At 38.0% G+C, this 16,563-nt stretch overlaps 1 protein-coding gene across 4 annotated transcripts in view; it reads left to right on the top strand.

Moving 5' to 3' along the window:
- The window catches only part of CNST (consortin, connexin sorting protein), a 92,468-nt gene that overhangs the window by 26,184 nt on the left and 49,721 nt on the right, over positions 1–16,563 (top strand). For all 4 annotated transcript variants that reach the window (XM_067555234.1, XM_067555231.1, XM_067555232.1 and 1 more), the window contains one exon: positions 13,989–14,194. In XM_067555234.1, the coding sequence (XP_067411335.1) occupies positions 13,989–14,194 (206 nt within the window). The remainder of the gene's footprint in view (positions 1–13,988; positions 14,195–16,563) is intronic.

Raw genomic sequence — 16,563 nt, 5'->3', positions numbered from 1 at the left:
AAAAGATAACTTGCATCCTAAACAAAATTTAACTCTTCAATAGCCTTTCAGTCCTTGATGTTAGCTTACCCACAGGCTGGCAGAGATGACTCTTGCAGCCAGCCCTCTCCCTCCTCCCCCCATCATGGGCAGTCAGTCAATGTCCTTGATGTTGCATTGCAGATGGATTCCAAGGGAGAGCTCAAGAGACAAAGATGCCTCTCTCTTTTAACAAGTTTCCTCGACACCCCTGGGGTCAGGTGATCGGCTTGGTCTGGCAATGGGCATGATTTTCTTCACTTGAGTATTGCCATATCAGGTGCGCAGGCCAGTCCACTGTTTCTGTATGCATGCCACTGCAAGGAGTGAACCTTCAGCTTTGTGTTTGTCTGGATCTATTCAAACCATGTGAGAGACACATTTGGGGATATGACATAGCAGAGTTTCATATCTGTACATATGTATGACATTGCAGGAAATATATTACCATAACAATAATGTTCAGTATGTCATGAGTATTCCAAAAATACCTTACATGACATACTTTGCATTAGACAATACACAGTTATGTTATAAGGGTGAACATGAATGACACACAAACCACACCAAAAGGGTGTACGTGCGGTACAGCGTATTACACCAGGTTGATTTTTTTCTGATATTTTTTTCTCTTGGTTGTTGAATTTTTGAAATCAGCTGAATAATTAACAGCTAAATAAACTGACTAGCCATGTACAGTAGCAGGCATTTTCAAAGTCACTTTTTTCATCTTGCCCCATCATAGCTACCCACTAAAATCATTTTGTTTTTCCCTAGGGATATGTTTTCAAACCAAGGTTTTATGAACACATTCAGATGGGTGGTTTTATGACACTTTATTCACTGTGCCCAAGAATTGTTGCCTGTGTTTTGTAATACTTGCCTTGAACGATTTTCCAAATAAATCATGTAGGGTGGACAAGGGGAGCTAGAATCTGCCAGTGAGACTGTGCGTGCATTTTGGTGAATTTTGGGGTATTTTCATCTTAGTATCCTAATTCAAGGAGACTTATAGTTTGGATCAACATCGATTAAGTTTAGATATTTATCTGAACTATGGAAGCTGGCACAAATGAAAGTCTATGATTTTCTGCCACACTCATCCTTCCACCCTGCTCCAACAATAGCTTCTCGCTATTTATAGTTGTTTCCTTGAGAAAAAGTCCCCCTCCATAGTGTTCATGCGAGTCCATCTCAGGTGGCTTCGATGAGCCTTCCTTTGTGGGGTTGGTGCTTCTCTGTTCTTTCTTTCCTCTTGGGAGAGATCTACCAAAGCTTGGATTTGAGATACTTTGGTTCGGTAATATATCTGAAGACAAATGAGCACTAAATGCTAGCAGAGAAGAATATAATTTGAAGCATGTGTGCATTCAAAAGACTTGAGTGAGATATAAGATCGTAAATCCATACAAGGGTAAACCAGAAGCTGAAGACTAGAATTAAGGTAACTTGAGTCTAGAGTGTATTTTGACAGGTGGACTCTCTGGCATTAGCATTTTTATTTCATCCATATTTATTTACAGAGATGGCCAGAAACACAGCTAGAAAGGAAATAAAGAAATCCAGCATGGAGTTATCAAAGACCGGTGCAAATGCCAAATAAACTGATGGTGGTGGTATTCAGAACAGAGAGAGAGTTTGAAGGAAATGGAAAGACGATGGGGCAGCTTCGTAGATTAAAAATAGGTAGATTTAAGATGGATAAATATGTAGCTTACTTGTCAAGTGGAAGTGTAACAAGTTTTCTAAGGCCCAGTCCTGAAAGGTGGCTGATCATCTCACTGGCCTTGAATAAGTATATTCAAGTATATTGAATAAGTATATAGAGACCAAGCAAAAAAAGATGATTTGTGGCATGTGTCTTGTACAGCCTTGAGGCAAAATTATAGAAAAGACTTTTTCAATAGTAAGAGCATAAAACTCTGAATTGTATGGAAATTAATTTCTTATTATGTGAAACAGACAGCAAATCATGAGTAGGTTATTCAGTTCTAGATTGACCTTTCGTAAACAGGAGGGAAAGGGAAACCTGCAGATGAGGAAGGAATATAGAATAAATAATTATGAAACAAGCAGTTTTCCAGTGCGATGGAGGGGACTAGAAGGCAGTGAAAACAAGAAACTTAGTTTTAAATGAGCACTGTCTAGATATTAAGAAAGCTAGTAAATCTGGTTGTGTTGACAGAAGTCCTTGAAGGGGTATGAGATAAGAGGGATAGAGTATTTTACAATAGGTACCAAAGATCACAGTCCTACTACAACTACAAAATAAGAAATAAGGATAACTCATCTGTTGTTTTGCAGTGGACTATTTAAAAAAAAAGGGGGGGGGGGAGGGGATGAGAAATAAATATTGGGATTTTCAAAAGCACTTAAGCACCTGCCTGCTGGGAGCCCATATCCGAGCTATTACAGAAAGATTTCCGAGGCACATCTGAGCTTCTAACCAATACCCCTTGCCGCTCATTCACGTTGGCATTAATGGTACTGCCAGGTATGATACTGAACAGATCAGTGGTGACTACAGGTCTCTAGGAGTGGGGATGAAGGAGTTAGGGGCACAGGTGTATTCTTGTACATCCTGCCAGCTGAGAGAAAGGGCACAGGCAAGAACAGATGCATCCTGGAGATGAATGCATGGCTACGTAGATTATGTCAACAGGAGGGCTTTGATTTCCTTGATCATGAAATGTCGTTCCCTGAAGGAAAACTGATGGGAAGAGAGAGTGTCCACCTGATGTAGGAGAAGAGCATGTTGGGACACCAACTCACCAATCTAGTGCCAAAGGCTTTAAACTAGATTGAAAGGGGGCAGGTGACAAAAGCCCATGGGTAAGTATATAAAAAAAGAGTTGACTTTGTCAGAGGGCTGGAAGCTGGAAGGGATGCTGGAAGCTGGAAGGGGTGAAATGGAAGTTTATATAGGGTCAATAGAAGCAACAAGAAGAAAAATATTGGGGGAATCTGCTCAACATTTTAGATGTCAGTACATAAATGTAAAGAGTATGGGGAATAGATGGAAGAACTGGAAGTCTAAGTACACAAGCAAAAATATGACTTAATTGGCATCACAGAGACTTGGGTGGGATAAATCTCATGGCTGGAATATTGGCATAGAGGGGGATAACTTGTTTAAGAAAGACAGGAAGGGGAAAAAGGGAGGAGTTATATTATACAAGAAGAAGATGTACACCTGTACTGAGGTCCAGAAGGAGGTGAGATGCAGACCGGTTGAAAGTGTCGGGTTTAAGAGAGAAGGGGATTAAAAAAACAGGGGCAATGTCATGGTAGGTGTCTACTATAGATCTCCAAATTAGGAGGAGGAGGTGAATGAGGCATTTCTAGAACAAATAACAGAAATATCCAAAACATAAGACGTGATAGTAATGTGGGACGTCAACTACCCAGACATCTGTTGGAAAAATAATATGGGAAAACAAAAAATGTCCAGTAAGTTCTTGGAATGTGTTCAGAAACAATGCTTGTTTCAGAAAGTGGAGGAAGTAAATAAGGGGCAGCCATTTTAGACTTGATTCTGACTAACAAGGAGGAATTGGTTACAAATCTAAAGATGAAAGGTAACCTGGGTGAAAGTGATCATGAAATCTCTCATTTTCATGATCTAAAGAAAGAGGAGTAAGAGGAGCAGAATAAACAGACTAATAAACTCAGAGAACTAGTAGGTCCCATGGGAAGAAAACTTATAGGGAAAAGGAATACAGGATAGGCAGTTTCTGAAAAACAATATATAGGGTACAACAGCAAACTATCCTGATGTGAAGAAAAATAGTAAAAGGCCAATATGGCTGTATAAGGAGCTTTTAAACTATTTATTTATGTATTTAGAAAATTTTAACAAGTTTACAAATGTTGGCAAGTAAATATCAGAGACAATACAACAATCATTACAACAATGAGCTTTTTGTTTAGTGAAACATTATACAGTAATATAATCATTTGGATCTCTCTATTTAACAGGGAGTTACCAAATTGCAGAGTAAGCATCTTTACATTATGCCAATGTGTTGTTTATAGTGATTCTATTAAATTGAGCAAAGTCTCTGATTACACACATTTAACAGACCAGACATGGCTATCAAATGTTAATACTGAAAAAACACTGAATGGTTTTGCTGGGATTTTTTTGCAGGTGAATGTACTTTGTTTGAGTAGTGAATAAAAGGTAATCCTATATCTTGGCAGCTATTTGTCCTCTGACTATTTTTCTGGGTATGTTATTGGTGTTTTAATTTTTTCATAACAACCACCTTTTTTTTGAACCATTCCTCTAGAGTTGGAATATTTTTCTTTCTCCAGCAGGAGGCTATTAATAGCCTAGCAGCTACTAGCAGATGAGATTAATTCTTCATTTTCTTTTCTCTGACCATTTCCACTAGGAAGGCCCAGGAGGATTAACAAAGGACCATTTGGTAATAAATATCCAATAATTTGTGATATTTGTTACAAATTCCATCCCAATACTCTAATAACAGGACCCATCCAACATATGTGCATATTATCTATGGTTCCAACATACTTTCTTCAATATTTATCCCCATTCAATCTCTATCTTTTAAAAACCTAATTAGTGTGAGGTTTCATTGAAACAGTATCTTAAAAGATATTTTCTTTTATTGTGCTACAGACACCAGTTGCTTGTCCCCTTTTCTCAATCAAACTTCATTCTTCTGATATAATTTGTCTATCCAGCTCCTTTTCCCAGCGTCTCATCTATGGACTTTTTTTATTACAAAAATTGTCTGCAAAGATTGATGTAAACGAGTTATAATTTTTGGTTTCCAAACACCGTCACTGCTGTTCGTTAGCTTTAATGTATAAAACTGTTTTTCTAGACAATTGAGAAACATAATGCTCAACTTGAAAGTACAAGTACCATAGGAAAGTGGGCCAGTAAAAGGTAGTTTTGATCTCTAAATAGGTTAGAAACATTTCTTTGCAGAATAGTTGGCCAATCATTTGTATTCCATGGTTCCCTCAATCTTTAAAGGTATCTGGTTTGTGACTTGGATTATGATCTGGATTATTTGCAATGGGTATCATTGGCAAGGAAAAATAACTTACTTTATCTCTAGTTCTATTCCAAACCCATAAAATAAATACCCTTTGCTAAAGGATTTGTATAAATTTCGGGAGTGTGGGGTTTGTTATTAATCCATGGGAATCTAGCAATGTTTACACAGCCACAATTTTCTTGTTCAGTAAAGATCCATTGTTGTTTAGGTTAGAGCACCCCCAATCCACTACTCTTTGAGCTGGCTGTCTTATAGTACCATAGAATGTTTGGAACAGTTAGTCCACTCTGTTAAGTGGGTCTGTTCAAAGTATCTGCACTTACTCTTGGTCTTTTCTTATTCCATATAAAGTCTTAACAACATCTTTTGTATTCCACATCAGGAACATTTTTATGTCCTGAAAATCATAGAGCAATCCTACAAAAAGTGGAAACATGAAAAAATTGCTAAGAATGAGTACCAAAGAATAGCACAAGCATGTAGATATAAAAATCAGACAGGCTAAGGCACAAAATGAGTTAAACCTATCAAAGGATATAAAAGGGAATATGAAAAGGTTCTATAAATAATTTAAGAGCAAGATTAAGATGAAGGAAAGTATTGGTCCACTACTTAGCAGGGAAAGAGCTAATAAAGGACAACGCCAAGGGCTCAGAAGTTTAATGGCTATTTTGCCTTAGTCTTCACTAAAAAAGCTAATTGTGACCCAATGCCTAACACAACATTAACAACAAGGGGAAAGAAGAGGTTAAAGAATATTTAGAAAGTTAGATGTATTTGAGTCAGCAGAGCCTGACCAAATGCATCCTAAGGGTACTTAAGGAATTAGCTGAAGCAATCTCAGAACTATTAGTTATTATCTTCGAGAACTCATGGAGGACAGGTGAAATCCCAGAGGCCTGGAGAAGGGTAAATATAATACCTATATTTAAAAGGAGAACAAAGAGGACCCAGGGAATTATAGACCAGTGAGCCTAACTTGGATACCTGGAAAGATACTAGAACAAATTATTAAACAATCCTTTTGTATGCACCTAGAGGATAATAGAGTGATGATTAATAACCAACATGGATTTGTCAAGAACAAACCATAGAATCATAGAAACGGAGGGCTGGAAGGGACCTAGAAAAGTCAAGTCCAACCCCCAGCACTGAGGTGGGTCCAAGTCAAGCCTAGACCATCACTGTCAGATATTTGTCTAACCTGTTCTTAAAAATCTCAGTGATAAGGATTCCATAGCCTCCCTTAAAAGACTATTCTAGTGCTGAACTATCTTCACAGATATTAGGAAAAACTTTTAGCTAATCTAAATTTCCCTTGCTGCACGTTAAGTCCATTACTTCTCCTACCTCAGGTGGACATGGAGAACAATTGATCACCATCCTCTTATAAATAGCCCTTAACAAAATTGAAGACTCTTAAGTCCGCCCTCAGTCTTCTTTATTCAAGACTAAACATGCCCAGTTTTTTTAATCTTTCCGCATAGCTCAGGTTTTTTAAACCATTTATAATCTTTGTTGCTCTCCTCTGGACTCTCTCCAGTGTGTCCACATCTTTCCTAAAGTGTGGTGCCCAGAACTGGACACAGCACTCCAGCTGAAGCCTCACCTGTGCGGAGTAGTGGGACAGTTCTCTCCCATGTCTTGCGTATGACAATCCTGTTAACACACCCCAGAATTATATTTAGTATGGTAGCATAATACAATAAAATCTCATTCCATGGGCAAGTTAGTGATAGAAACATAAGACAGGTGTCATTTGATTCAGAAAAATCTACAGAATTATAATTTCAACGGTGTCATCCTCTGCACTGTGGCAGTGAGAACTGGCTATCCTCCTGGCTCCAAGCTCCAGGGCCTTTGGTTGGTGAAAATTTCGATAAATCAATGTAATTGGAAATGGATCAAGTTCAGTATCATTCAAAAGCCCTTTCTCCCATGAATATGATGGTACTAGAACAATTATGTAGATATACATTTGAGAAAACGTTTAAAAATCAATGGTTTTTTGAATGATACTTTAACACAGGGCTGCATTGGTTTGGTAATCCTGAGTGAAAACATTTATTAAAGTCATGATCAGTGTCACCTCTGTCTAGGGCACCACTGCTAGACACGTCACCCTGATCCTCATGCACACTGCACTTGCACATCCCCGTACAAGACAAGCTGCTGGCCAAATATTTGCAGGGTAATGATCATCTGATCTTTGCATACAAACGTGATTAGCTGAAGGATTGATTCAGGAGCACATGATACTTCATGCATAAGTAGTGTGATCTGTCTATTCTCCAAGACCCTTTGTGTCAAGAGGGCAGGGTAATTTTGGATATGGTTATTCATCCTGGAGCCATTCTGCTGCTTGATAATTTGCCCTCTTGATAGCAGGTATAAATGCACTCGTTGTCAGTGGCAAATCTTCTCAGTTTGCTTCTTCGAAAACATTCACCAGCGTAGCTCAGCAAGTGTCATAATGTTAGTCTTCAAATGGTAAACTCAGTGTGTGACTACCTCCAGTGCATTTAGGACATCATCAGTGACTGGGTGTCCCCAAACTTCCAACTGCAAGAAGTTGGGACTGGACAATGGGATGATTCACTCGAAATTGCCCGGTTTTGTTCATTCCCGCTGAAGCATCTCGCATTGGCCACTGTCAGAAGACAGGATACTGGGCTAGCTTGACCATGGGTTTGACCCATTATGGCCATTCTTATAATCAGTTTAAATTTTGATTCCTTCCTCTTAATTCCAGAGACTCCCAGAAACCCTTGCGGGTCCTGGTATGAGGAGAGAACATATAGTATTTATAGAACCATATGACATAAATGAATTGAGTTAAAGCGTTTTCTGATAAATAAAATAAACACCTGTCAATCCTTCTCACAGATTATGAGGTCTGGAATGTATAGCCTATATCTCTGATGCCACTTTAGATCCAGATAATGATAAATTTGTAGCAATGAGCTTTAATGGCAGACATCATTGTCCTCCCAATTTCATCACTGTTGTTAACGCTCTGGAATCAGCCTCAGGGCAGTTTTCTTTTCATGTTTGAGAAGAAACAAATGAAAATTGATTAAAAACTGCACAGATTTCAATGTCACTATCCATAAACTTGATTTTTCACCTTACTAGATGATGCTGTGAATTTTAAATGAGAATCTTCAAAATGAAGGTGAAGATTTAATAATAATTTAATATACAGTATCTTTACAAAAAAGAGGATTAATTTCAATACAGGGAACGAAAATTACACCTCTGTTAATACTAAATTCAAACATCAGTGTTTGATAATCACTAAGCACTGTAGTGTTGATAAGCAGTTTTCATATTTTACAAGTTAGAATGAGAAACAGTCATGTAGAGAATACAATACTGAAAAATTAAAAATATTATGAGCTAACTAGCTTTACATAGAATCATATTAGATTATACCTGCCAACTTCCCAGAAGCTTCTAGATTCTGTCAAATCAAGCCTTCCCTAACAGTTCACAGCTCTATGTACTTTGCCCCTCTTGTCAACATCCAATGAGAGTAGATGCCATCCAATATGTAGAACAGTAATGTCAATACTTCAAAGTGATAGTTAAAAAATGAACAAAAATCACAAGAAATACAAAACAACAAACAAAATCCTGTTTGTTTTTTTCACAACCCTTCTGAGGGGGTAAAAGAGGATTTTAAGAAGAAAAAGTCAAAAGCGCAGAAGTGGTGAGGGAAGGAGCAAGACTTGATTAAATAAGTGAAGTACAGTTATTTAGAAAGGAAGACTGCAGAAGTGAAGGACACGAGAAGAAATGCGTAGTGTGGAGAAATTCTATGTGGTCCCTGGACTTTCTTTAGAGGCATTCAGTAGAAGAGGAACGAGAATAAAGAAAGTGAATGCACGGAGTGACCCAGGGCTTGGAGGTTATGAGTAGAGGCCCTGAAGTTGATTAAGGAGAAGGTAGCAAGTACAGAAGTAGGAGTTTGGGACATGAGAGAAGTTTGAGAGGTTGGTAGTTTAGAGGTCATAAAAGGAGCATGAGAGAGGGTGGAGGCAAACTGAGGGAAATGCAGTGCTGAAGGAAATAAGATGGTTCTCTGCAAGGGAATTAGGCAAGCAAGAGCGCAAATCTGGGTAAAGATCAGATGAAGAGAGTGACTATAACTGGGGAGTGAAATCAGAGATGCAGGTGATGAGATGATAATGATTCCTAGTGTTTTCTAACTAGGACCAGATTTAAATTGATCCTTAATTTAAAGACTGCACATCATTACTATCTTCTAGGCAATCTATTTGTTAATCAAAATATTTCTCTTAAACTAAATCCTCCAGATGGGATTCATCTCAGTTTTTAATGTCATAAAAATAAGACCTGGCTGCAGCAACAGGCATAATTGTTATTTCACAAGATAGGAATTCTTCATTGTAATGTGTTAGCTATTTGTTTACATAGGAAATTTATACTGATAAAGGCAGTTGTAAAATATTTTATCAACTATAGTGTGAACAACTAAATCTAATTAAAAGGTAGATACTGGAACAATTGTAATAATCTGTTTGCAAATAATATAAATGATTTTATTGATATTTAAAATACATCAGTAAGTTCTAGAGTTAACTTGGATAGTTTAGGAAGTTCTCACAGTCTGAAGCAGTTTTTGAAAGGAGTGGTAGGGCGAGAGGAACCTACTGAATAGATAGCATGGCGGCAGCAGCAGCACACACTGAAAACTGAGAGTAAGAGAGATAATGTGTTTTTGGAGGGCAGATGGGTCAAGTGAAACTTAGTGTTTTTAAAATAGTAGGAAGATCCCCTGAATCTAAATCATTTGGACAAGTCGTGAGCATTTGACTCCACTGCATCAGGCCTCTAGAGGAATCTGAGTCAATTTATTTAGTAAGTCATTATTCCTCTAGAAATCTTACAAGATGAGATGAGAAAAGTACTAGGTCCCTGCTGTTCGGTTTGTTTTGTATGAGATTTCTAAGCAATGTCATAGACATCCTGGAATGTTTTTGGGAGCCCATGGCACAAAGTCCTGTCATTGGTACAAGTTCACCACATTTGTTTCAATAGTCAGCAATGTACATATGATTGTAATAATAGCTCTGTTGTGTCAGGGTGTTCCATGAGATCTTTCTAGGAAAAGCCAGATGTTTCTTTGGCATGATTGCATTGTGTCAGGGAGACTATCACTGAACCAGGGGAGCATTTGCTTCTTTATCCAAATGGCTGTAGCTCTGTATATAATAACTATTTTTCTATAGTATGTTAATCTCACTAATTTTTTTCACTTTTGGTCAGACAAAGTTAAATAAATGTGGGTTTCATATTCCTGTGAGAATATTCTGCTCTAAACTTGCTCTGATTACAGGGCACAGAATGAGTTCAGTTAATTTAATTTCAGTCAGCAGCCTAGATTTGAAGTGGAGAGAACAGATACTATTTTTTTTCCCCACTTGACCTGTTAGTCTCCTTGCTTTGAGATTTTTTTCGACAGTGACGCTGTGTCATATAAACATATCTCACACAGTGCTACTGGTTGACCAAGAAATAGAACATCAGAATGTAGGTTAAAAGGCAGGACAAAGTTTGAACAATATAAATAAATAAGTAGTGGATTGAATTAGGGAAACAATTATAAATGAGCCTCTTGTACTGCAGAAGAAGGAAAATGGTATTCACTTACAAACTGATGGCCTGATCTGGTTCCCATTGTATTCTGCCTGTTTAGTTTATCTAGCTCAGTAGTTCCATGGTGTGGCCTCCTATTACACTAGGAAAACGTTTTCTCTCCTCCCCTGCCTCCATTGTTTGGGGCCACCCTTCCATTTAGTCTTAAAGGAAGGCCTCCAAGTAAAATAGCCCTAGGTTTTTCTCTCATACTCATTGCTAGAGTATGTGAATGCCTTACAAAAATGTATTATTCCAGCAGGTAAACTAAACATAGTCTCACTCTTCAGTGCACTCCTCCTTTCTCTACTCTGAAAGAGGGTTTTATTTTTATATTTCTGTATTGATACTAGTAAATATTAATATTTATTTTTCTATTATCATTATGGGGAAAGTGTGGCAATGCTTATGGCTTTTCCCTTTTGTCCAGAAGGCGGTTAAGGTTTATAGCTATTCTCAATTCTAGTTTGGAATAGTGTGTTGCCATGGGCCAGTCCACAAGAAGACAGTCTTCTGCTTTCATAAGTCTCATGCTTGCTCTTGATAGATCCGCAGAGTGCAAAACATCCACTGACTTCAATGGAACAAAATTGGGCCTTTCATTCAAGTTTTCCTTAAAGGCTGTATGCAGCAGGCTATTACCAAAATGACCCCCAAACCTGGATATGTTTAATAAATAGCAGTAAAACAGGATATGCATAATAAATAGCAATGTTATCAGGGAAAAACAAAGTTTAAATGTACCAAATTCGCTGGAAGAACTATAGAGGCATAGAATGCCACTATAGGGACAAATGAGCTGCCTAGATGCAAAAGTGGCAAAACTACACATAGTATTAGAAATATTGTCAGGTTTAAAAAAATCAGACACCTAAAAACAAATTCCTTACCTTTTACTAATAACACCTTAGGTTATGAAAAATGAAAACCAAAAATAAAAATACTACTTTTTCACTAGTTATGTCCCTTGTTTTAGTCAGTTTCATGCTCTGGTTCTCATGCCCTGACCCACTGCAGCAGTGTTTCTGTTGCAAAAAACGGAGGGAAATGCTTGAATCAAAAGGAATTTTTTTCTTTTATCACAGTGAAAACATTCCAATTAACTTTTTTGTACTTTTGTTGTTGTTCCTTGTAGGAACAACTAAACATCTAAACATAAGAGCAGGACTAAGCTACCAAGTGGAAACACGGCATGGAGAGAGGAAGAGAAGGCTCTATAAAAATCCCTAACATTTCTGTCATCTCTCTTCTAGAGCTTAGAGCAATGCAGTGGAAGTAAGGAGCCTTTTAATGTTTTAATTGGGACTCTACCACTGACTTGCTGCATGATTTTAGGCAAATTCATCTTCCACTGTGTGCCTGAGGTTTTTTCAGTTGTAAAGTGGAGATCATGCCTACCTTTTGTAAAAGTGCTTTAAGATTCTCTGAAAGTTGTTTCTAGAAGCACAAAATATTATAAAAATCTGATTGTAATGCTTCTGTATATATTCACAGCAAACTGCCCCTGGAGTGAGGCTTGCTGGTAGAATGGCAAACAACTAGGATTGATGCAATTAGAGACTTTTATGTGAATTGTCTAATGCAGGTCATCACACTCAGACATCTGTTTTGCATTCAGAATCCCTTGTAGGTTCTCTTCCTATTCCGCTGGCAGAATATTTTCACTCAGCAATACTAAGTTTAATATTAGCTGTGATGTTAATCTATTCAAAATTGTTTGAGTAGGATATAGTGATAAAGGAGATGATGCAGCTGATAAGTGACGGAACTGAAACTCTAATGGGTATTAATAGTCAGATTACTTTTGATGAGCCTCTATAATTTCAGTGCACCAGTAATGGTGATTCATAAGGTGTCAGCTGCTTAAAAGTGAGGTCTAATAGAGCTTTTCCTTTGTAAATTTATGTTCTAAAATTGTCCCTGTTCCTTAGGGAGTTATTTTGTAGCGCTTCCAAAAGATCAACCCTGGCACAATTGTAACCAGATGTTGCAAAATGACATTTACCATACACTTGAAATAATACACAGCTTGGTGCATTCATATGAGATTTCCTGCTTATGGCAGCATTTGATAAGCTATACAGCAAATACATCCTCTTGTTCATATTTTTTCCAAATTAAATTCTACACATGCGCACATGCTGTGTAAACTGATTCAAGCTATTTCTCCTTCAGCCTCGGGGAAAAAAAATACAAAGTACAAATCAAATCTATTTGGCCTGAGTGTAGGTGGAGCAGCATTGAATAGGGGCAGTTCAAATAGTGTGCAGGCCAAGTTTAGACAAGACACTTTTCTTGTTAGTGTGGAGTGCTGCGCCAACTAAAACTTTGAGCTTACCATCCTGGATCTCAGAATAATATTATCCCTATCTTTAAAGAGTTTGAATTTATTCTGAAATACATTTTCAATATTTATCAGCGAAGTCCCAAAAGATGGCAGCAACTGCAAGCTGTGTCCTATAACTGTGAGCAATTTGGGAGGTTTCCATCATGGATCCTGAGTTCTAATCAAACAGGAGCACTGAAGACACTGGTCATCATTTGACTGTAACCTAGTTAGAACATATGAAAGAAACTGAGTCAGGGACTGATGCAGCTGAAGTTAAAGGCATTCTTGGGGAGATGAAGATGAGTACATTGTGTGTCAGGATGAACTTGATCACCACTGTAGTGAACGCTATGTTTTCACACAAATGGACCAAGTTAATCTTTCGTGATGGCAAATTGATGAGACTTCTGGGTTTCTAGAAGTAAAGCTGTAGAGAAATCAGATCTATATATGTTTTGCAGATGCTATTGAAAATATGGATGTCAGAATCACCAGGCTTAAAACCACCACTATTCATGTGGTTTTAATACTTTAAATCTAAACAATGGCTGTGGTCGGGGTTCGGCATGGGAGCTAGGACTGTGTGCACACCCCTCTCCCACGGCTGCAGGGGCAGGAGCCAGGGCTGTGCACCCCTGACCAGCAGCTTTGACTGGGGCTGTTTGCACACCCCACCCCCAACGGCTGCAGCTTGGGCTGTGTGCCCCCCATGGCTGCAGCTGGGGGCTGTGCCTCCCCACCACTTGTGATTGCAGCTGGAGCTATGCACCCTTGCAGCTGCGGCCTGGGCTGCAGCTGGGGTTCAGCTGTCTTTCCTCCCTCCCCAGCCCTTGCCCCCCACCCTGGTTATTTTTAGTAAAGTCACAAACAGGTCACAGATGCTGTGGGTTTTTGTTTATTCCTAGTAAAACTTGCATCCTAATCTAGGTGTTTGTTTCCATTTAAAGGAGTTCCTTCAGTAGACGCGACGACCCTCAAGAAAGAGAATGAGCTCCTTACAGCCACAGACTCAGTGCATGATGAAGATGCTGATGAGACAAATGCGAACTATCAGCAGAAGCAACAAAAACAGTCTTTGCAGTCCCTCTTTTCCCTGCTTCGAGAAGAATTTGAGCAGATGGACTCAAGAACACTTCCCCTGTGTCTCCATCAGGTACCCTATGTATCAGCATATTGTTACATGTGATTATAGAAAAAAAAACATTTTAAACATGTGTTAGTAACACCTGCTAAAACCCTACTGTAGACAAGGCAATTTGTAGTTTTAATATGTATCTGGTTAAGGAAAACCCTAAGGGGAAGGTTTTCCTTGACTATCTTGTTAAAACTACAAATTGCTTTGTCTATACTAGAATTTTAACACATGTTAAACTAAACCTTTTTCTATGGATATGGTCCCAGAGTTTGATACACACAGTTCAGGGGACACCCATCCCTTTGAAATCACTTAAAGATTGTAGAGATCAGTAGTAATGTAGCAATGGTTCTCTAAATAGCATTTTAATCTGAAATTACTCTTCTTGCAGACTTCTGTTTCCAGCATGATCTTAATGTATGGTGGTTAAGGATCATTCTTACTCTGTTGAAGGTGGTTTTTATCCCATTACTATGTGCTGATGATTCTTCCATGTAATCTGTCACAGTCCAATCACTATCTTAGCTCTATATCATACCAAGAGAATAGGCAGTATTGTAAGATGTATAGCTGTGGATTTGAAAAATAAGTGAGAATTAATGAACAACTGTTTATTTCTACCAACAGGCAAGTGGCTTTGCTCCCCTGCAAAGGGTGACTGAGTGTGACTAATGTAACATAGATATGTGGCTAGGATCTTTTGCACTATAATACACAATTCAACAGTTACTCCACTGAATAATGGCACCACATATTGACCAGAAAGATGTATTTTAATGGGAGCACTTTAGTTTCCTTTTTCTTTGATGTCTAACAATGTTACTTGACTGACTTATTCTTTTGCCACCATTGTTGAAAATAGGCTATCTGTGTTCTCATTTTAAACTATTATTCAGCTGATTTCTGCAGCATATTAGTTCCTTTGCTGCTGCATTGCCCCTTGTTGTTAGTGATATAAATGATCCAAATGAGACGTGAGATGGGTTCCATAAATATATTATTTTACTGGCAGTTTACATTAGCAGTGGAATTTTCAATTTTTAAAAAATGGTGGTATAGTGAAAAGTTTCTATTTCCTTGCATTAATTATGTATATGAAACTTTGTTAGCACTAATTTAGTCTCTTGCCTGAAACAGAGTGTAAGTTTTATGTTGGCTTGTGAATATCAACACCATATAAAGAAGGCAATGTAAGTAGTGCAAAGATCTCAAAGTTCTTTGCATATATTAATGAATTTATTCTCACAACACATCTGTGAGGTATGTAAGCTGGTCAATTCTAGTTGTTATATAGAAGAGGCAACTAAGACACTTGGCAAATTCTTTCAAAGTCATGCAGGAAGCCTGTGGCAGAACTGAGAATAGAATCTAGGTTTCCTGACTCCCAGCCATGTGTCCTAACCACAAGACCATCTTTCCTTCCTAAGAAGAGTGAAACAATGCCTAATAAGACAATTTTAAGAAAGTCAATAATTACTTAACATGTTGGCCATGCCATATTTTTATGAAGCTAGAAAAAATGAAATGATTGAAGAACAAATCTTGTATTTTCTTGTGCAATGAGCACTAAGTAGAGCATCATCTTCTTTGGAATGGATTAATCTCTCATGAAGGGCCTGATTTATACTGACCAATAAAGCCTGCTAATAACTTGTTTATGTAGTGTGTTTCTATCATTTTCTAATATGAGGAGCCTTGACATCTCACAGCTGTTCACCCAGTATAGAATTCATTTTAATCACTTTATTTCATATGAATGAGTGCAATTTAAAACCAACTGCTGTATTACAGAGTCACTAAAGCAGTAAAATTCAGAATGGTATAAGAAAAAGCCTACAGTAATTGTTTCCAATCATCAGTATACTAGAGCATGTAATAAGGATTAAGTTTAATTAAGTAGAAAACTATCCTTTGATGTTTAACCCCAGAACATGCTTTTCAGATTTGTAGGCGCGTGCACAGAAGTTACTGTTTATGCCATTACAAGACAAAAAATATAAAAATTTCTCTAAAATATCTATGCACAGAGCTCCTTGAGTGGTCCAGAAATTCCTGAGACCTTTGTTCCAGGCAGCAGTTAGGGTATACAAAAGTATGAGTCTTAGAATTCATCTATTAATTCCCTTTTGGAGATGTTGATTCAGAATAATCCCATTGGACTGAGAGCCAGGAACACCCAATTTGTAACCCAAGCTCTGCCACTGACTTGCTTTGTACCTCGGGCAAGCAATTAAACACATTTTTGACAGTGTCCAGTAATTGTGCACTTTCAATTTTTGGCTGCTCAAATTGAGACACCCAAAATTATCAGAGGTACTGAGCACCTGCAGCTCCAGTAGAAGTCAATTCAACATCAGATGCTGCATGTCTCAAATTAGGCATTCAAA

This window comes from Emydura macquarii, unplaced genomic scaffold, assembly GCF_026122565.2.
Source record: "Emydura macquarii macquarii isolate MOO-44397 ecotype Brisbane River unplaced genomic scaffold, CSIRO-AGI_Emac_v2 contig_1597, whole genome shotgun sequence".
Lineage (NCBI taxonomy): Eukaryota > Metazoa > Chordata > Testudines > Chelidae > Emydura > Emydura macquarii.
Note: the sequence above shows the minus strand (reverse complement) of the source record. Positions and strands in the feature narration are given on the sequence as shown.